Source organism: Egretta garzetta, unplaced genomic scaffold (assembly GCF_000687185.1).
Source record: "Egretta garzetta isolate BGI_Z169 unplaced genomic scaffold, ASM68718v1 scaffold526, whole genome shotgun sequence".
NCBI classification, from domain to species: Eukaryota; Metazoa; Chordata; class Aves; order Pelecaniformes; family Ardeidae; genus Egretta; species Egretta garzetta.
Genome location: NW_009259967.1, coordinates 351,507 through 373,979, shown reverse-complemented (window position 1 = coordinate 373,979; position 22,473 = coordinate 351,507). Strand labels below are relative to the sequence as shown.

The 22,473-nt window shown below is 39.2% G+C and overlaps 2 protein-coding genes across 2 annotated transcripts in view; one reads left to right on the top strand and one right to left on the bottom strand.

Moving 5' to 3' along the window:
- The first annotated feature begins 6 nt into the window (after positions 1-6).
- On the top strand, positions 7-9,029 carry NDUFAF1 (NADH:ubiquinone oxidoreductase complex assembly factor 1). Its single transcript, XM_009640218.2, has 5 exons — positions 7-228; positions 1,176-1,800; positions 4,322-4,507; positions 5,967-6,041; positions 8,576-9,029. The coding sequence occupies exons 2-5, from the start codon at positions 1,291-1,293 to the stop codon at positions 8,714-8,716; spliced, it is 912 nt and encodes a 303-aa protein (XP_009638513.1). The 5' UTR covers positions 7-228; positions 1,176-1,290; the 3' UTR covers positions 8,717-9,029.
- A 1,123-nt stretch (positions 9,030-10,152) lies between these two features.
- NUSAP1 (nucleolar and spindle associated protein 1) overlaps positions 10,153-22,473 on the bottom strand; it is a 37,799-nt gene continuing 25,478 nt past the window's right edge. The window contains exons 3-13 of the mRNA XM_035895744.1: positions 21,494-21,559; positions 20,227-20,418; positions 18,977-19,151; positions 17,148-17,237; positions 16,301-16,413; positions 15,516-15,581; positions 15,156-15,343; positions 13,421-13,608; positions 12,294-12,404; positions 11,604-11,715; positions 10,153-11,103 (exon numbers count right to left, since the gene is read on the bottom strand). Coding sequence (XP_035751637.1) covers positions 11,016-11,103; positions 11,604-11,715; positions 12,294-12,404; positions 13,421-13,608; positions 15,156-15,343; positions 15,516-15,581; positions 16,301-16,413; positions 17,148-17,237; positions 18,977-19,151; positions 20,227-20,418; positions 21,494-21,559 — 1,389 coding nt within the window. The 3' untranslated portion in view covers positions 10,153-11,015. The remainder of the gene's footprint in view (positions 11,104-11,603; positions 11,716-12,293; positions 12,405-13,420; positions 13,609-15,155; positions 15,344-15,515; positions 15,582-16,300; positions 16,414-17,147; positions 17,238-18,976; positions 19,152-20,226; positions 20,419-21,493; positions 21,560-22,473) is intronic.

Sequence of the window (22,473 nt, the reverse complement as noted above, 5' to 3'; positions counted from 1 at the left end):
TGAGCAGGCTCTGCGTGCTGCCGCGCTCCGTCCCAAGGGACACGGAAGCCCTACGCTACGCGTGGGTTTTTGTTTTTGTTTTGTTTTTTTTTTAGGAACTTGCCTGCGATCTCGCTGAGTGTGTGGTAGAGAAAATGGGGCTTCCTTCAGTGCAGTCTTAGCGCACGGTGCATAGCTTAATCGGAGTATGAGAATAATAGTAGTGAGTTTTACTGTGAGTAAAGGAAGGTATGTGGCATACAGAGAACATACGTGGGGCAACTGGCTCCATTCTTAAAAGCTCGGCAAAGATGAGCTGATTTGACATCGGTTTAGATTTATTCTGTGGAAAAAAAGCAACCAACCAACTAAAAAAAAAAAACCAACCCAGAACCAGGCAATAGTCTGTCTCATTTTATGAGTCAGAGATAACAGGCTCTGTACAGAGCATTGAACGTTAAGGCTGTCCCTTAACAGCAATGTGGCGTAGCTCTTCCTGCCAGTAGTGATGAGGGAGAAGCGAAGATTTTCAGATTATTTTTTTTTCCAAAACTTTATGAAAAAAAACCGTTAAATTGCAGTCTTTCATGTTAAAATGCTTTGGTCTTTGCAAACCTCTCTGTGATCATAAACTGGATACACTGAGGGGGCAAGGAGCTGGATGACTTATGAAAGAAGCGTATAGTATGGCTGCTGTGGGACTTCATATCTGAAAAGTCTTGTCAGCCGTGACTGTCAGATGAGACCGTCAGTCTGGTCCCTATGGCAGCAGGGTCTACCTGCTGTGAATTTGTCATTTTCTCCCAGGGGCTAATACTCTATAGTCCTATAGATGCCGTCTTTTAGAAACATTCTTCTTGAGGTTGTTTTTGCTGGTATTACTCATAATACCTGAATTTACTTACAGTGAAAGGGATGAACAGGAATTGATTTTTTCTATTTTCAGTTTTACTTGAAGTATTTTACTTAGTTTTTCTTATTTGGCTGAGTATTTCGCATCACAGGGGTGAGGGGGACAAGACACACAGGATGGAAATCATTAAGTAAACTAGAACTCTGAGGAAGTGTAATACTTGATGTTATTTTTTTATTCCTTTTTCCAGTGGCTTAGATTTCTGGTTAATATCTGTCTTAAAAATTAAACATTTTTATAAACATCCTATATGTAATTTTTTAAATCTTTTTTTCTTTTAAAGGTGGAGTAAACTACAGTAACTAAAGCAAGATAGCTGTGGATGCTAGTTTTATTATTAAATTAGTCTCAAACCCATTAACCGCCTTACTGGAAGTGAATTCTTCAAGTTTACCGACATGGCTCTGACTATTACGTTGCTGAACAGTGTTTACTTAGGGGGTAGATGCTGCAGGCACAAAATTTTGCACCCCTTACTTGGACCTCTCCTCAGCGTTTCCATGTCAAAATTGTACAGCAGCTACAGGAGGCCAGGGTCACAGCCTGAGAAAAAAAGGTCTTGGCAAAATACTGATTTCAGTTTTAAGAAGGGCATTGATGTGTTAAAGACTCAGCTAAGCATGCTGAAGAAGGAGACCGAAAGTTATTTAATAGGACCTGGAGGCAATCCATTCAGTCAGTACCTGTTGGAACAGACAAGGGTGTTGTGGGAGTTTCGGAGCCAAGAAGATTTAAATAAATGGGTTATTTCCTCTGATGTAGAGATTGGAGGGAAAAGCAAAGTTTACCTCAAATTGGGTAAGAATAACCAGGCTGCTCTGCTGTATGGAACCCTCAATACAGAAGTACCTCGCGATGGGGAGACAAAATACAGCGGATATTGTAGTATGAGAGCTAAACCACCAGTGGTAAGTACAGCTTCATGTTTGCGTAGCTTCTGTTACTTAATCAGAGAGCGTTTTTCTGTAATCCCAGTGACAGCAAGTGGACTGTTGTTTACTGTAGTTGAAACTGAGCACTTCCAGGAGTATTAGATACTCCTTCGGGGATGTAATTGCTGCTGTATCCTTTGACCTTGAAGGAACTTAAACTTTTTCTTGGGTTTTGTTTTCCTGTCTTAAAAAAGGAATAGTATATGTTTGATCATTTACTTATGTACAATAAGGCATCCACGCATTAAGACAGCCCTGTTTGCAGCCTCCTTGCAAATGAAGGATCTGTAATGAGCCTTTATATCCAAAATTGGTACGATTAAAATAGACGTGTCTCTGAATTTGAAGTTAATTGAATGTGTCATAAGGACAGATTGGCTTGGCCTATTCATCAGACTTGGTTTAGGTGAATGAGCTCATCGTTTTTTCTCACAGAAACAGAAAATAATGCCTTGAAATGTACTTTTTAAAGGTCTGGCTCCTACTATACATCAGAAGCAAAACAAGACACAAATATTTCACAGCTCAGAACTGAGCAAAACCGAACCAGAAATGGATGTGCTTATTATTGATACTGCTTGTTTCATTCCTTAGTTTTAAGCACCTTTAAAAGCAAAGGAACATTTTGACTTGGTGTATAAAATGCTTAACTTTTTAGTCCATTCTGTTGTTTGTGACTTGGCGCAAGTACACAGGTAAAATCTTTCCTGGGCCAGAAGCTTGGAGAGCAGAAAATACCATTTGCCAATGGTATCCTGGGGTGCATTAAGAGGAGTGTGGCCAGCAGGTTGAGGGAGGTTATCCTCCCCCTCTACTCTGCCCTGGTGAGACCCCACCTGGAGTACTGTGTCCAGTTCTGGGCTCCCTGGTTCAAGAAAGATGAGGAACTCCTAGAGAGAGTCCAGAGGAGAGCAACTAGGATGATAAAGGGACTGGAGCATCTCCCCTATGAGCAAAGGCTGAGAGAGTTGGGCTTGTTCAGCCTGAAGAAGAGAAGACTGAGAGGGGACCTCATCAACACATACAAATACCTTAAGAGTAGACGTCACGAGGACGGAGCCAGACTCTTTACAGTGATGCCCAGTGCCAGGACAACAGGCAATGGGTACAAACTGAAACTTAAGAGGTTTCAGTTGAGTATGAAGAAAAACTTATTCACTTTGAGGCTGACAGCCTCCCTGGAACAGGCTGCCCAGGGAGACTGTGGAGTCTCCTTCTCTGGAGATATTCAAAGCCTGCCTGGACGAAGTCCTGTGTAACATGCTCTAGGTGAACCTGCTTTAGCAGGGGGGTTGGACTAGATGATCTCCCAGGGTCCCTTCCAACCCTTGTGTTCTGTGAAAATATGAGTGAGCAAAATCAATGGGCAAGTGAGAGGCAGATGAACACTGGTTAAAATGGTGACACTGGGTCAGTGAAATGGAACAGCAAGTTGAATCTCACTGGAATTAAATTCCCAGGACTGCTCCTGGCTTGTGCAAATGTGACTCAAACTTTCACCTCCTAATTCTGAAGTAGTGGAGTGTATCAGCCCATCTGTATAATGCAGTTTGAAATCAGAGGGTGAAAACATAAATACAAAGGCTCCTCTTTAAGTAAAAAGGCTCAAAACTGGCAAAACCATAAAATCAAGTAGCCACAGCCCTTGTATGAATGTATTGATGATCTACTCATCCTGTTACCCGTCAGATGAGTGGTAAAAGGACAGTTGATAGGTAAACATAGAAGTACTGTAAAATAAAGGGGAAACATCTGCATTTTTGGTGCTAATTTTGACTTGATTTAAGAATTCTGGCCAAGAATAGCTCTGACCCCTGCCCCCCATCACTCCAAGTGGCCTCAGTGTAATTCTCTGAAGACCGTTGGATCTGCCTGTGTGGAAAGCACAACACTGGGGCTTTTAAGATCTTTGGAAAAAAATGCACTTGAGAATTAGACATGCTTGCAGTCCACATCATTATGCACAGTTAATGACAAAAAGTGTTGGAAGACATCAAATGCTTCCAGTGCTTATGTCAGCCTTCAATAAGGGAAGTTATCACAGGGGATAAATTATTCCACTTCTTCAATTTCTTGTAATCACCTCTGAATAATCTAGTACTGACTGCAGAATATTAAACTGAATGAACTACATTGAACTGAATGAACTGCCTAACCACTGCTCCATCACTACAGCATTTGTGTACTTGCCTGGTAGGGAGTTTGGTCCTAGGAAGGAGATCTGATTTCTGATAGTTACAAGATTGTGGTTTATAATTAAAGTATGAGTCCTCAGAGTGGTGATGCTGCAATCTGTGGGCTCTAATACAGTGCTGAAGGAAATCCAGTGAGATCAGCAGCTAGTATGATGAAAGGGTAACCCAGTTTTCACTGTATCACAGTAGATATTACTTGGCATAATAATGAGGGCAGTGGTCAAAGCAATAGTGCTCTGTTCGTCATAATGGAAGCTTCCCTTTACAAAGGAGGAATAATTCTATTTATTAATAATTTCTAGGGTTCTTTTGCTAGGAAGAAGTATTATGACTGGTCAAACTTCAACAGTCTGTATTTACGGGTCCGTGGGGATGGCAGACCTTGGATGATCAACATTTATACAGACCCTTACTTCTCTCATCAAAAGGACGACCTCTACAACTACTTCATGTTCACCCGAGGAGGCCCGTACTGGGAGGAAATAAAGGTCAACTAATGCGTCTTTCAAACTAACGAAACTGTCTGGGGGTCCTGGCCTTAGCTCTGTGGAAGGGGAATTCTTTCAACAGTCACAGTTTGTTGCTGTTGCTGTCAGTTCAACAATGTTTCTGTTATGCATCCTTATACAACAGGCGTGCGCGTGTGCCTTGGGAGAGCCCAAAACTGTAAATCACTGGATTGTGGAGGGCACGCTGCATCAATTGTCTTAAAGATTCGATCCACCATACATTCACCTAAACACCTGCTGTTAGCTGTTGTTGGAGTAAGAGAATTGATACAGCGATTGGAGCTTGGCAGGTGTTGCCAGGAGTATTCTCTGTGATAACAGTTGTATCTGTAACACAAATGGACGTAGGCTGGTGTAGGATTCGTACCCTGTGACAGGATTTGCTTGGCTCGCTGGAGTCAGTCAGAGACTCAGAGATGCGGTTTGTCATTTATGGCCTTTCAATCCATTTACACAAAATAATACTTGTAAGAAGGGGAAGTTTCAGCTCTCTTCTGATGAAACTTGGGGAACTTTTGTACTTTGATGACAACATGAAGGAGGTTTGCGCATCCTTATGAACTGGCATTCAGTGCTTCATAATACCCTTGTCCAGTCATAGGAGAACAGCCCACTCTTTCACAGATGAGGAGTCAGGAGGATGAAAATCAGTGTGTCCTTGCTGGCTTGCATGTTTTAGAATCATAGAATCGTTTAGGTTGGAAAAGACCTTTAAGATCATCAAGTCCAACCACTAACCTAACCCTGCCATCCCACCACTAAACCATGTCCCTAAACACCTCGTCTGCCCGTCTTTTAAATACCTCCAGGGATGGGGACTCAGCCACTTCCCTGGGCAGCCTGTTCCAATGCCTGACAACCCTTTCAGGGAAGAAATTTTTTGTAATGTCTAACCGCCTGCCCACACCAGCCAGTGCTCCTGTTTCCTCGCTCTTATCACAGCCCCTCCTCTTTCTTGCTCCCACTGCATTCAAAGTCATTTTTACATTATTCTGAACTGCTTTGCTGGAGTACTCATGTCTCGGTAAGAAGTTGGCACTGTGAAATATGCAGCTTTGGTACAGGCAAACTGTTGGCATACCTGCACACTAGAGTTTCATTAATTTCTATTTTATGCTGCCATGTTATTGGAAGGAGATTTTCTGGCTGTAAATAGCCACCTTCTGTGCTGCAGCCTCTCAGGGTAACTAACAATCCTGCATGACAGCTACAAACGGCCACCACGGAACAGCATGGGGCTGGAGCTGGCTGCAAGTGGCTAATGAAAGGGTTAATGTGGCCCATTTCTCTCTGCCCATTCTGTGTACCCAATAAGTGCTGGTGTCAGATGAAGCAGAGTATTATTTCATTTACTAAGGCAGGCTTTCTATTTCTTAAGTTTTTATTCTGTGTACTGGTGATACTAAAGTCTGGTTTGGTTTGGTTTTGTTTCTGTCAGATTCCATTCTCCAAATTCTTTCTTTCCAGTCGGGGAAGAGTCCAGGATGACCAGCACCCTATCTGGTTAGACAAGGCAAGTTTTCTATAGGCTTTATCTGTCTGAAATATCCTCTAAGATTGTATTGTCGTGATATAATTTACAAATTCTTTAATGTCTGTGAATTTTAAGTTGAAGGGCCTCTTGTTATAAGGTACTTATTCTTGCGTGCTTGCCTTTGCAATTATCCTACTTTGTGATAGCAGTGTCAGTTTACTTCAAAGGAGCTCCGAAAATATTTTTAAGAGATCTAGATAACCAAGAAACAACTCACAACTTACTTGGCTTTTGAGGAATGATCAAAGTGACTAAAATCTGAAGTGCCGGTTGGCACAGTACTGCCAAAAATAATAAAAGATCATAAACTTCCTTCCTGACAGAAGACTGTAAGGGATGATATTGTGAGATTTTATTTGAGGGTGTACTGGATCAGTGACCTTGATGGTGAGCAGTAAACTGAGGTATTTATAGGCTCTTTTTTAGTTTTTTTTTTTTAGGCTTTCTAGCCTAAGTATGAAGTAAATGTGTTGAGTATTTTTTATTTTGTCTCTTCAGCCAGGTAAACTAATTCACTGATTTTCAGGAGGAAATATGTTGGAAAAAATTGTTTCTGTATCTTTTTTTTCTTTTAAAGTTCAGTGACCCTCCTGTATGTAATTGAGGCAGCTTAATGCCCAGTGACTACCAAAAGGAAAATAAACAATGTTAGAAATATATAGGGAGAAAATAAGAGGCCCATTATTTGAATCTGTGTTAGTTGCCTGGAATGTTGTATTCCGTCCCTAATTGCCTTTATGGGGGAAAAAAAATTGGGAAAAAATCTGAAGGCAAGTCAGTAATTGGCAGCAAGGAAAACAATCTGGTTTAAAACAGAAGAAGCTCAGGCTGTAGAAAGCAAGTGTGAATGATAGGAAGAAGGTAGATCAAGCGCAAGAAAAAATATGCTTCATGGAAGAAAGTTGTTATAAAAGGCCTGTGTTTTAAATACAAACGCTGAAGACCTTATCAGGATTTGGAATATACAGATTCAGAATGGTAAATGAAAACAAAAATTTGTATATGCGGTGTTTAGAAATATTTACCAGGAGTTAAAGGGGCAAAATGGTACTTGATCTAAGCATCTTCCATTTAATTTTCATTCCTTGTTTTCTTATGCTTAGTATTTCACAGTAAAAACGATGCACTTGCATGAAACGTGAAGTGTAATTTTACAAATGTACTTTAAAGAAACCTAAAAATAGGGGAAGTGGTGTGAAGGCAATTAAAGAAATTTTGATAAAACATCTTGGTCCCTCATGGTACTACTATACATTTTCCCAGGAACAGCATTGTTAAACAGGAATAAAAAGGCAGGAAATAGCCAGTGCATGTAGGGCTCGCAGAGGAATGCATTCTTCAGAACAGAGAGTTCAGGTGACTCCTGTGGTCATCGGTAAGGATATGAACCAGAAAGATGGAGCTTTAGAAACTCTCCAGGCTCCACAAGCCAAGAGGCTGATTGTAGAGCTTGCTTCTGGGGAAGAGAGCACAGTCCAAGAGGAATGCCAATGCATTTTATTTCTCCAGCTTTGTCCTATTATTTATTTAACTTGTGAGATATATTTAGCCTCAGCCCACAATTATTCATCTTTATCTGACACACCCTAGGCATTTTTTTCTTGCATGTACAGCAGTCCTTAAAATCATGGGCACAGCTCAGACCTGCGCTTGTACCAGGGCTTAGGGGCAGCTGGAGCTTAAGAGGTGGCCTGCCACCTGTGACCCAACTTGTTTGAGGACTGCTTGCACTGGGGTCTCTGAAAGGTAACCGGTGGCACGTAGGAGCTGGGAGAGCTATCAGGCAAGCCACAGGCTCGCCACAGGGTCCTAGGGAACACGCCTTAGCCACATGGGTTTTTTTTGGCTCGCCACAGGCTCATAGGAAACATGCCTGAGCCACATGGGGTTTTATGGAATTCATTAGTTAGAATAAAATTTTTTTAAAAAATAGAATAGTGGAGAACATTAGGGGAAACAAATGTTTTTATATCTAAGAACATTATTCTAAATGGGAAACAGTGGCTAAGAACCTTGATTTAATATAAAACTTGGTAACAAAGTTTCATGCATTTTTAATATGTGTTTTGGTGCACTTTCACACTAGGCCAAGTACGTGACTTGATCTAGAATGAAAGTCCCCTTCCATCCTTAGTTACATTCTGTTTGTGTTTCCTGCTCACATAACAGATTTTATGCAAATGGGATTGTACGCCCAGCCACGATGAAACTGGCCATACACGAGCCTTGAAGGATAAAAAATTGCTGTGTTGTTTTAGGTTCGGGCCATTTCTAATGAAGGGTTCAACACAGCAGTAGAAGAGCAGATGTGAAGTAGTTTCCCACTGGGGTCCATACTGAAAATGTGGCAATGAAGTGTTCAAGCCTTAAGACGCAATGCTGCACTTTGAAGAAGCACCCCCGTTGACGGGGGATGGCCATGGATTGTTTGTAAAACATGGAAGCGGTAGCTACAGTTGTGTTTGATTGTAACATACATAAATACTATTCTAATGTACATATCTTTTAATTAGATTTGTACCCTGGGATTCACGATTGGAGATAAAGTGGATGGCCCATTCCAGCTGGAGATCGATTTTATTGGCCTGCTAAACGACAGAGCTCATACAGAAGAATTTGCCTATGAAACATATGAAAAGAATCCTAAAGTCTAAGTTGGCTGGAGTCCTTTGGGACATTCTTCAGCTGCTTGGTTCATTTTTATAAAACACTTCTTAATGTGTGGCTTATACCAACTTGAAGATTCTATGTAAACATTAAAGAGAGAAGTGCATGAAGCATTGACTGGTAATCTGACTAGAGTGACACTGCTGGCATCCCTGAGCTGCCAAATGCAGAGTCCTGGAGAGGCTGCACATACACAGACAGGAACACAGCCTGAGGGGGCTGTGATGCACCCTTACAAAGTAGTAACTGTTGACTGGGTAAGTTTTGGCATCTGTCCTGATCTTTACAGAAATAAAAGTATTTCATGAGCTTGCTGTAGTTCTTTTTTGTACAACAATTTCATTTTCTGCATTATGGTTTGTAGCGGGTTGTAAAACACTCATATCCACTAGTTCTAAACTGGGGAAGGTATGATGAGAATTAATACCCTGAGGAATAGTTTTTAAGTGTGACTCAGCCCCTGAAGTTTACAAAGAGCAGCACCAGAAGTGGAAGAGGTAGAGTATTTCAGTCTTTAGCTTTGATGCCTCTGAATATCTAAAAAAAGAAAAAGCTGCCCCTGCCAAGAGTGAAAGAGAGCCAGAGGGACTGGCTTCTTGTTTAGAGCTGCTACTGCTGGTCCTACAGAGCAAAAGTGTTGAACAGCAGTAACGCTGCAAGGTTGGGTTGGGGGCACAGCTCAGCCTGGTAGCACCATTACAGGGCAGATCAGATCATGCTTTGCTGATGTGTGCAATTACCTGCACTGGGCTGTATTGTACAAAGTCACAGCCTCTGCTGCTGGCACAGAAGCTCAATACCTCCCTTTTTCTGAGAAGTCTGGTTTTCAGCAATTTGAGAAACACTTTAAAAAACAAGTGCTGAATGGTTTCATTTCAGCTGTCAGAAACATAGTCTAATCAAAGCACTGACCTCCTCTGCAGCAGCCTTATTTAAGTGTACTTTACAAATATTAAATATACCTATATTTTATATGGAAAAAACCACAATAAAGCAAACTGAAGTGGTGTCTTGTACTATCATTTTCTTCTTGCACAGAATTAAACAGCTTAAGAGCGAAAGAGGAGTGATCATTATTATGTCTAAAGATACCAGAACAAACATGCTTTCATGAAGCGATAGGTAGGCAGGCTAACAGGTAAGGAGACCTCGCCACAAAAAAGACAGAGTACTAAATACAAGTGTGAACAAAACTAGTGCTATACCAGGGAGGTAGTTACAGATAGCACACTAGAGGATATCACCAGCAATAAACAGGATATGTACAAAATATTTATTACTCCCCATTAAGTTCATAAAAAAATTGCTTGTTCTTGACATTTCAACATATATTTGATAGGACACAAAATTCACAGAAACAATATTTGCTCAAAATTTTAGCTGAGGTTACAACTGCTAAATTACCTTTCCAGTTCCATCTATAATAAATCCAGACAGCCTTTCTATGTATTTTTTAAAAGTAACAATAACAACAGCTTTTAAATCTAAGGTATTGAATGTGCTTCAACACTACCATAACCTCTTTTAAGCATTGTAGAGATGAAAAGCAAGAATTTTGTTAGCATCTGCTATTTACCATAGAAAAGAACAAAACAGCCTCAACTGCTCAAAGCATCCAATTGGTAGTTTTTAAAGCCACTTTGCAGTTGTGACTTTTAAAAAATACAGTTATTTTACAATTATGTTATGCTGTAAGCTTTTAGTTTTCCAGAGAGCTTGCTTATTTTTTCTCCTTGGCAATTCCCTACTACTTCATAGGTATGCAGCTAGAAGTGCCGGATAACTGCTGTAACAGTTGTTAGAGAATTTAAGGATTGATCTGGAGAACAGGGCAAGCAGACATTGCCGCCGCCTGTGATTTACCAGTGGAACACTTCGAAGCTTGCGATCCAAAGTGCGCATTCCAGTGGGTAGCATACATTCCGGCAGAGAAACCTGCCCTAAGTTGCAAGGTGGCTTCCTGAGCATCTTTTTTCCACTTACATTTTCTCCTTTAACATCTTTCAGTTAAATGAAAACACTATTAAGCAACTAGAGATAGTTCTAAGCTCCTAAGAGTTTAGAACTCTCATCTCATCAGAGAAGTTGATCACTAAACCTTTAGAACTCTCATCTCATCAGAGAAGTTGATCACTAAACCATTACGCTCAGATGCGTTTTAAGGTGTCATTCAATGCTTTCTGGATACTGCTAGCTAATAGCAACATGAACCATACACAGACAGCACAAATATTTACATGGCAGAAATAGTATTTACAGTGATTTCTTGGGTATTTCCTATTCCTCCTAGGCCACAGATAGTCCTCTACGTTTTCCAAGAGCCTGAGCCTTTTTCTTCTTTCTCTCTTGCTCATGTTTCTCACGCCTTTCTTCCCTGAAGGGGGAAGGGAAGAAAAAAAAAAAAAAAAAAAAAAAAAAAAAAAAAAGGCAGGCCATGCCAAGTTATATTTAAGGTATAGACACAAGCAGCCAAAGAAATCTGAAGCTGACAGAGGCTTAACATTGATCTAACTAGTGTGCTGCATTTGCCATGGGCAGAGGGAACAGTTCTGGTTTGGACTGAATCCAAACTTGGGCAAATGCTTCTGCTGAGAGGTACAGGTCTAACATTCAAGGGAACATGTCAACGTTCACAGCCTCTTCCAAGGCGAAGGTAAATCTCAAATGCTAGCATTGATGGCTTTTGCAAAATAGAAGTCTGCCAGATCAGAGCTGCTCTCTCTGTTGGCCTTTCTGATACCAGACAGGCTATTGGAGGCAAACATTGCTTTTATATAAAGTATTATTTCCTGAACTGCATATTTAAATCCTAAAAAGACAAATGAGTAGTCTTTTTAAGTAATGCTGGTCATAAAAAGTTAACGGTGTACTAACCTTGTCTGGAGATGCGGCTGTTTGTAATCTTCCTTACGTGAATAGATGTTGCTACCGACAGACTTATTTAGGACAGTATTTTCTTTAAATTCTCCCCAAGGTTTTAGTCGTCCTACAATTTAGGGGCAAAAAGAGAGACTACTGAATTATTAGTTTAGTAATTGTATGCTTACCATCTTACTGTGAATTTATGCTAGCTAGCCTGTTTTTTTGCTGATTGACTTTAAGATTAAATGCCTCTTCAGCTGTATTATCAGTTTCACCAGCCCATTCCCTACAAGTAGTTTTTCTATGAGCAGTAGCAGATGACTGTACTTGTAAGTAACACTCACCACACAAAGTTCAGCTTCTCACACAATAGCACACTTGAAAAAAAAGCCTCGTTTTGTAAAAGAGTATCTCATATTTCCTGTACATACATCTATTCAGTGGAATACGAGGATGTTTATTCTTATATTTATGGGCTTTTGGTCATAAAGACTTATTCTTCAGTAGGGAGGCTCTTAAAGCATATATTGTGTCAAAATTTAACACCAGTCCACAGAGTGTGTGGCAATCTGGACAGGAAGGGAAAGGGACAGGAAGAGAGACTGAAAACTTTGTCCTGTCATGGCTTGTGTCACTGCCTTGCTTTACGAGCAGTTGAGTATAAGGGGCGTGACCCACCCAAACTGCACAGGATCACAATACCTTTATGTGGCTCATACCGAAGCGGCCTGGAGAGACTTGCTTTGAGATCAAATGTCTTCTTTGTGCTTGTGGGTTCTGCAGAATGAGCCGCAAACTTGAAGGGAGTGATAACTGCAAAAGGCACCAAAATATCACACTTAATTATGGTGTCAAGAAGATCTCTGTACATAGCAAGTTGGAAAGTGCCTATGAAGACCACCTGACAACTATCAGGACCAAAGAACCATTAAATGCTACCATCTGCTACCTCTACAGACAGAACTGCACAAATACAGTTCACTTGAAACAGGGAGCTGTCAGGTCCAGAGAGAGCAAGGGTTGTAGCGTATTGGCTCTTTTGCTCTGATTATGCTGTGCAATAGCATATACAGCTCCATGCATTTTTCTAGTCCTCCAGAGCAAATTGTGTTTCCTAGTCTCTATGCTTATTTGGAACCAAGCGGATTTTCACATTAAAAAAGCAGCTCTCTTCTGGAACACACCAGCTTCTAAGAAGTTGCACTGCTGATCTTTCCCCCTAAAAAAATCAGTATTGTCACACAGCGAGACAGGCAACTCTGGGGTCCTGACCTGTCCTAACGTACCTGTGGTGTTAGGGTATGGACTGCTAGAGAGCAGAGATGTGCTGCTGCAGAGATCATCAGTAACCAGAAGACTTCCGCTTTTTCATACAGAGCTTTAGCTCCTGAGTTAATCAGGGGTCTGGAGGCTGATGATCACAGGCTGTCCTGAATACAGCTAGAAGCCTGGTGCATGCCAGTCCCGCAAGGAGAATGAGACCTCCAAGAAGGCATCAGGAGCTCCTCTCACCACAGACAGGATCTTCCTGTACCTGTTGCAGGAATCTTTTGCTACGTAGTCCCTAAAGGTCTAGAACTATTTCTATCCCCTACATCCTGTATTAGGCTTCTCTCTAGGTAGCTTGGTACCATATGTTTAAGTCTTAGCACCTGCTTTAGTCAAAACACTGGAAACGAAAGGAAATAAAGAAACTATTGCAGTTTCTGAAGAATCAGTCAAATTTGCAAATGAAATTAAAACCTGAGTCTACATGACACGGGGTTATAAAAAGATATATAATAATTCAATAATACAAAGATCATGATCTGAGGAAGCCAAATATTTACCGCCCACTTTACCCTTTGATGCAGTCAAATCATTATTTTTTGCATTTCCCTTGCTGTTTTTCTGGCTTATTAGTTTGCAGCTCTTTTGGCTATCAGGTGTGCAGATCTCCTCCAAGTATGGAGACATTCTAGATGGAGTCTTGGTAAGAGAGCGCTTATGCTCATTATCTTTTGTGGCTTCTGAGAACCTGAAAATTATTAGAAATATGAGGACAAAATCAGTCATCTAGAAGGTATGTAAGCAACGTGACAGAATGCAGAAGGTTCTGTGTTCTACCTTTCTTACAGGTAGAAAGTTTTACTGCATATAAGCTGTTCACAGCTGATGCATAAACTGCACTGAGGATACCTTTGCCAGCAAGTTTTCAAGTTATGAGCCATCATCAAGAGTAGTGAGTAAGGTTAGGAATAACAAAGAACTGACTTGCTTGTTCTGGAGAGCAAATATATTTGGATGTAATAAGCTGGTAGATTTTTTCACCAGCAGCTATGATTTACTTCAGATTTGGATTCTGTAGTAAAACATTATAAACATTGTATATAGATATTGTTGATTTGAAAATCCAAATTCAGAAAAACTCAAAGAATATTAACTAACTAGCAGAACTCTAGAACTCAAAGATCTACAAAAGGAAGAACTTGGAAGTTTTAGTCAAAATACACAAGTTACCAGCATACCAAGGCACACATGTGCTCTATGTATGTGCGTATATACACACATTTTTAATGTATATGTGTGTATACATGTGTATGTATATATAAACATATGAAAGAAAATTCAAAATACTGCATGAAGTAATAGCCTTATCATCAAAAGTTGCTGACAATAAGCCGAAAGCCTGCCCTATGTGGAAAGGCAGTGAGTAAATGTTGGAATTGGTACAATCGTTGGAAACCAGGACAAGGACTTTCACTGAAAAGAAGACTGGGCAGAAGGGCATTCATCAATGGAGTACGGTATGGGCTGTCCTTTTGATTCCTTCTTTTAAAGGGTTTTTTGTTCAAGACTTTAGAAAAATTAGTCATAAGCTAATAAAATTTACTGATAACAAAAAAGTTCAGGAAATACTAACATAATAGAGAATTAGATTACTGTGTAGGAATAAATGAAGTGCACGTGGTGTTCTAAAAGGTAACAAGATGAGGTTTAAAAGCATTGAGTATGAGTTCATTCATTTAGCAATTCATCTTGACTTTCTGGTGTCAACTTGGTTTCCATCTGCTAGAAACAACCTGCGTATAGTAGTCAACCACAAGATGAGCCCCCTGCTGTGACATGGGGGAGAGGGGAGAAAAGGAAAAGAGAGTACCCAAAAAACCCCAAATGCTGAGTCCACTGAGACTCACCTGGAATACTGCATACAGTTCTGGTTAAGTAATCTCGAAGATAAATTAATTCAGATATAACAGAGACCATTAGGTTGCTTAACAAAATGGAAAACCTAACGCAGTAAGAGAAGAAAAATGGTTTGGCTTGGTTGCTTTAGCAAAAATGAAAGCTCAAAGAGAGGCAAGGTTCCTCTACCATCAGGCATCAAAATGAAGAATCAAGACAGTAACAGCACAGTAAGGCTTAAACCAGCCATAAAGCCAGACTGAAAGTTAGTCATTAAAATTAGTCTCATGTAGTTCATCTTTGGAATAGAAATAACATAGTCAAATCCCAGTCAGTGTTGATTATTTCATGTGTGTCATACCAAACTGATCACTGGTAGTGTTTGTTTGTTCTTTTTACCTGACATTCATTTTGGTTGTTGAAAGGACAGAAGGATTAAATGAAGATTTCCTAGATAAAATACTCCGACTGGCAGCATTCAGAGAACTGCGTGGTGAGCGCCGGAGGTTACTAGGAGTGCAGGTGGTGGAGTATCTTCCTCTTTCTGGATTTGGGCTGAATAAAAGTGTTTTGCCACTGGTTTGTTTCTAAGGAAAAGCAAACAATCAGTTAGCACACACTTAAAAGTTTATCAGAAAAGCAGCTAAGAGAAGGGAAAATACACAGTGAATCAGAAGCATACAGTCTCTTCACTTCTTTAAAAGCATATTTTAAACATAAGTAGTTTTATTATTATTGAAGTGATCTGAAAACACATACCTTAGAACTGTTATGTGGAACACCTTTTTCTGATGCTCTTAAGTGATTCGATTTTTTGGCCAGCACCTGCCAAAAGTAATTTCTCTTAAGTATACATTGGTACACCGTACACCATTAGAAGGGAGAAATGTAGTGTTCAGGAGTTTCAGTGTTACTGAAACTGACGTATTCATTCAGGTGTTCATTGATGCGTTACTGTCATTTTGCTAAGGTCTGCCATGCTCTGAAAGAGGCCCTTATTAGCAGCTCTCACCAATGCAAGCATGAAATACAAAACCTGAGAAACGGGGCCACTGAGAACAACATACATTGCATATATTTTAAGAGAGAGTCTCATGCAGTCATTGGACAATGGTTCTTTAAGGCACAACAGGGGAACTTAATATTTAATTTCCACTCTTTGAAAAATAACACATCCCCTTGGTTAAGTTCTGCAGCAATTCAAACAGTTTTAAGCAAAACTCCAGGAGATCCATCAGAAAAGTAATTGCGACATCATTATTTTTACTCAAAACTGACAAGTTATTTGTTGGTTTCTATAACTATTTATACCCATACACTGTTAATATATAAAAACTTACACAACTATACAAGTTATATACAAATAATTATACAGAACTAGTTACATGGGACTGCAGTTAAGTTTCACTGATGGTAACATCCCACTGCAGGTACACATGACCAGCTACTTACTGCTCTAAAGAGACTCTACAGGAGTTTTACAGAGAGGCTCTGGAGGTAAATGAATACAGAAAGAACGGGTATCTTCCTGTGTTATCACTTACCTTGACTTCATTGAGAGAATTGCTGCAGTTTTCAATAATTTTTTTTTTCCTGTCAATGTAGTCAGCAATAGATTCCATTTTCTTGAAGTGAGCCTCATGCAACTTTTTAAAGTCTAAGAAGTTCCAAAAATAAGAAGGGTCACATACCTGATAAGCTCCTAAGGAAGTTTACTACTTAATAAAAAAAAAAAATCTTACAATGCCTATCATTACGGCCTAAAAAAAAAATAAAAAAGTAACACATCCCTCTAATTAAAGACTGCATATATGCAGGTAACCAAACAGTACGAAATAGAATCTACTTCACCAGCTACGTAGCCAGTTACTTGGTGCGTGCTCTGGAGAATCATAGAATGGTTTGGGTTGCAAGGGACCTTCATAGGTCATCTACTCCAACCCCAAAATTCTGCAGTTAAAGAAAAAAAGAAATACTTGCAAATTTTAAACGAATGACTGTATTCTACAAAGTGACAAAACCGAGCTAATACATAGTAATAGAGCACAACAGTAGTATTTGTAAAGTGAAAACTAAACAAGCAGGAGTAATAGCATGTCTTCCTGCTCTTTGTTGTTTAAAAATCATGAATACAAGTAGTATAACCAAAGGACAGCGAAGTGTTCAATAAACCGGTTTTATAACATACTGGTAAACCATTTACTACTATGAATTTACAAATTGGAAGATTTACTTTAAAATGTAACCTTTGGGAACTTTTTTTGTTTGCTTGCTTTTTAAAGAGAGGATGTTCTTTTCTTCAAGCAGAAATACAAATTTGGGTTGTAAAAAACTGTAAGTCAAGTCTCCCTTCACACACAGACAACACATATAGATGGTAGGTTATCTTACTTGGTGTAGTAGCTTTCATTCCTGTTTTCCCAGACCTAGATGCACGGCCTACATATAAAGGGATCTTCCCTCCTGCATGATGAGCATCACCTGGTACATTAAGATTAGGCAAAATTGTTAAAACTCCTGGAAAATATTTTAATGTCATCACAGCCTTTTTAGGAGTATTTGTTCCAAAACACACCTTATCTCCTCAAAGGAGTTTAGGTTTTGAGAAATAAGATATATCTATTCCAGCTGATGTTTTTAAGTCTCCCAAAAGCCTTTTGAACAGTATGTTAGCAACAGCACGTCTTGACACAACACAAGCCCAGTGTGACTCTCACAATCATGCTAGGTTATTTTCTTTTGATAGTATTTTACAGGGGAATTTAGCAAGAGAACTCTGCTTGTGGTAAGCAAAACCAGCTTTAAATTCACAGGTCTTGATCTGTTTAATAGGGTAGTGTTTTTTAGATGTTCATAACAAAGAAGGAATACCTTTTCAGCCACTGCCTTATATACATACACAGAGTCTAAGTTTTTTTTATCCTCTCTGCTCTCAGGTAAAGTATTACATTCACGTTCACATTTTAGTGATGAATTTCGTTAAAGAAAAAAAAAAAAAAATCAGGTAAAGTCTTCACATCAAGTTCAATATTTGCATATTGAAAGCAAACATTTGCTTTTCTATAATTCACACCCCCTTTAAAGTAAACACGGATGGCCTCAAAATATTGAAAGAAATCCTCACTGGAAGCAAATAATGGAGGGTTGTTGAAAAGTCAACTTTTCAACACTAAATGCGGGCACAGTATTTTTCTGTCACACAGCTCTTGCTGTCTGAAATTACTGAAAAAAAATAAAAGAAAAAAACAGAAAGCAGTATGGATACTTATAATGACAGTTATAAGAACAGATGAGTACTGTGCCAACTGCCAGGTTGAATGCTGCCTCAACCAAAGCATCCTCTATATACTCTATTGTTTCTGTTTTTAGAAGAACCTTCATTGAAAATCCTCATTTTCTAAATCAGTTTCAAAATTATAGATGGCCTCCATTAAGAATATCCCTGTAAATTCCACTGAACAGCATGAGTTTCCATAATACAGCTCAAGGACTACGTACACTTAGTCTAACAGGAGCAAATAACAGTATGTCTCTATTTGACAGAACCACATCATCAATAGATTATCAGATTGGGCAGACAAGCTCATTTCTTCACATCAGCTGCATGCACAAAGGAGTAGAGGAGAAACAAATTCATATTTTCAGTGGCATCACATTTGAAGGTCTAAAAAAGCCACCAGACAGAAAAATGATCCACTGTAATGCACTCAGATATTGTTAGGCAGCTTAAATAGATTATAAAGGATTCTGTCTGTATGTCCTCTTCTACTAATTTTACTTCTGGGAAGAAAATGACAAAACCTGTTCATCTGTAAGAAAAGAAAAATGAAGCACAAGGGAGGAAAGCTCTCCCTTTCTTGCCACTTTTTAAAGGAGCTGAGTAGCATCTCGGGGGTATTCCAAAAGGCACTGGTCCTAGACAAGATGCAAGACTCAGACTGAGACCTTCGAGAACTCCTTCACTAAAAACATCAGGTATAGAGTTCTGAAGTCAAAGCCAACAGAATTTCTTACATTGCAGAATTTGTGGATTTGTGTTACAAAGTTAAACAAACAATTGCACAAACTCAAACCAGACAGGTTTTTTCTGCTATCCCCAAATAAGGTACTGATCACCAGACATGCCACAAAAATTTTTGCAGACACAATAAAATAACCAAGAGGTGCATTTTAAGTAGTACAAATTATGAAACCTACTTTTTTTTTAATTTAGCACTTACCTTTATCTCCACTACTTTTAGCAGAAGTCTTCTCTTGTTGTTCTTTCTGACCAGTACCCATCCCTGAATTCTTAATAGCGCTCTTTTTAGTTACTTGTTCCTCATTTTGGAATGCCTTCTGGCCCTTTTCATGCTCACCCCGAGGCACTTTGTTTTCTTTCATTTCGGAATGCTCCTGCAGTTTAAACATACTTCATTTAAATGGATATAAAAAAGGCTGTTGTTTTGAGAACAGTCAGTCAGTGGAACAGGTTGCCCAGAAAGGCTGCATAGCATCCATCCTTAGAGGTTTTCAGTATCAGATTAAATAAGGCCTTAAGCATTGTGGTCTAACCTCATAGTTGACCCTGCTCTGATCAGGAGATTGAGCGAGACTTTCTGAAGTCTGACCTGAATTAACCTATGAAATACTTACCCTGTTGTTTCACAACCAGATCTGCATTAGAAAGCTTTTACCTGCACAGCTCTAATATTTTAGTATAAAATTGTCTTTACTGACAAAAGTTAGTTATTTGCAAGTAAAAATAATAAATTCACTGGCTATGTTACTTTTTAATATTATATCTCTGGTTAGCGTGCGATTCTCTAACACTAACAGACTAACACTCCTCATCTTCTCTTTTCCCTCCTCCAACTTTAAATCAGAAAAAGTCTTCCACAGTTCTTAGTTCACCCACTACTTGCAGGTAGTTCTAGAGAAAAATAATTCTACCCACATTTCACCTTGAAATTTCCCCTCCCTCAATCATACATCCCATGAATAAAGAACCCACTGAGAGGAGTGGGAATTAAAAAAATTGTGAGGTCCAGGCAATCATCCAATTTCTGTTATTTTTTTTCTAAATAAAGTGAAAACAGCATTATTTTAGATAGATTCTGAAACTAGCCTAACATTCAGAATACTATGATGAACTAGTGGAAGCAGTCTTACATTCAGATAAAGTGTTTGGAACAGTGTATTTCCTAGAGGAATTTAATTTATTTCCTTGAAGCAATGACTAACAAGTAGTCTCTGTTCATTATGGAATAGCACATAGTCAAGATAGATAAAATCAGTGCTACAAAGTACAGGAGACCAGTACCAGAATGTTTGCACATGAAATTCTTATATATACCTACACACATATATAAAAAAAACCAAAACAAAAGTATACCTCCTGCTAAATGGTAGTAGAACAAACCAAGTGTCTTTAAATTACGCTTGGGGAAAAGGGGGTGGCCAGCACACAAAACCAAGCAATGCAAGTCACCTCTTTCTCAGCAGAAAGCCCTGTATTTTCTTCACTGGTATTAGTTTCCTCATTGAAGTTCCTCTTTTTTCTGGTTATTTTCTTTTCTTTACCATGTCTTTTTGGAAGAAAACACACTGAATCAGGCATAATTTCCTCCTGATTGCTCTGTTCAGCCAACTCAACGGAAGCAGAGGCGCTTTCTTCAGAGTCCTGTACCAGAAAAATAATGTGGAACAAATCTGACACAAATATAAATTGGATATTCCAAAGAGACAGTTTCAATTTTATTATTGGAAAAAGTATTTCACCCAGAAGAAAAACAGTAGCATGTCATTTAGTAGCACAGTAATCAAGAAATTGGCAATATCTAGACTTGCAAAACATCAGAGCTCATTGTTTGAAGACTTTGAAAAGAAGTCCTACAGTTGTGTTATTACTATGGCATTTTAATAAAATTATAAACACCCAATAGTTCATATTCAAAATCTGACTTGCACAGTGCTGTGACCCTCCCAGATTTATACGTTTCTGTGGAATACTATTCACCAAAAAATCAGAGCCTCTTCTGTGCTTGTTAAAATTAAAAATAAGCTGACATAGATTAAACCAGTTCCTCAAACCTTTAAAGATTTTAAACAAAGCACTTAAAGGGAGATGTAGTTTAGAAAAAGCAGATCCCAATTTACTTTCTATCAAAAACAAAAAAACCATCGCCATACCCAGCAAAATAATTCATTTTACAGAAGACAAAACTTAAAAAAAAAGTTAAGAAAATAATACATTTAGAGATGAAGAAAGGAAACATTACAGTTGTGTCAGTTTCATTACAGTGTCAGTGTAAGTAACTTGTATTGGGTTCAAAATGCTTTCCGAGGAATAGCTAGTCCCTTTCATCTAGGCATGCAAAAGGAATAAAATATTTTTGTATTGGGTACTGGCTAATGTCTGGAGCTAACCAGGCAAGAATTAAGATTTGTTCAACGGAAATTAAATGTCAGTGTTCAACGAGAATAATTTTGTACTGATGCTGAAAAACACATTGTTAATTTTGGCAGATGAAAACAAATCAGCTTTGGGTCATATAGGAGGCCACTTCAAAGCTAATGTTAGCACATCTGTTCCTATCAGTACATGAGTGCATCAAACTAAATGCATTATTAAGAAAAAAGTATTTTTATTAAAGTTCACATCACGGTGTAAAACAACCTTCAGTACATGCCCTGCTCTACTAGTTACAAACTTAGATATCTCTCTCAAAGAGAATGGGTGATTTATCATCTATTACCATATTTTCATTTTCTTGTTTTGTTGCATGGAAGTGTTGCTTCAGTGCTTTCAACAATTTGTCTGCCTGGAGAGAAATCAAAACAATATATGAACCAAATGACACAATAAGTCACCAAACAAGAAACTGCGTAAGCCCAACAAGCATCCTATAAGTTGATCCAAACAAACAAGCAGAATGTTTCCCAAATCCAACGGAATAAGGCATGCCTCGAGCTTCATTCAAGTCAAATCAGAGAAAGCGCTTAAGGCCACAGATAAATACGTAGCATATTCTCCACAGGGGCACAAAGACAAATTTCCCTGCCTAGGTTTCTTCTGGTCTGCCTATTTTCCATAAAGGTTAATTGTTTAAGGACAAATGAGATTGCCTGGTTTTAGTAGCACTGCCTAGCTAAACATGAATTAAAATTGTATCCAATTTCTGCAGTAACTTCTGCCCATACTACATGCAAAGCATTCTTCTCATCCCTTGCGCATGTTCAGCGGTAATAGCAATAAAATAACAACAACAGAATTACATCATTGATATTTTAGGCTATGAAAGACTCTCAAATACCGAATTGGGACGGTCAGCATAAAATCAAGTCTGAACTAGAAGTTTAAGAACAAAGTAAGCCAGAACTACAACCCCAAGCAGAAGCCTTAGTCCTGTCAGGGCAATAAGTTCCTTTGTCCACTTTTGTCGGGGATCTTCTTTCTTTTAAGGCTTCATGCCTTGTCCTACTGGTAGCCCAGCAGCCTGACTGCTGCCGAGTGATTTACTGGCGGCGCCTACCGGGGCAGATCAAGACACTGTCATAAATCCGTAGCGCTAGGCAAGAGAGACGGGTGCGTGCCCCAATTCCTCGTTCTTAACCACGACTGGTAAACAAACACAGGCACTCTCGTCCCTCAAGGTACCCTGTTGTTACGATTCTTCCGACTCCTCGGCGTAAAAAAAACCAAAACAAACCAAAGCCCGCAACTATCCGCCCGGGA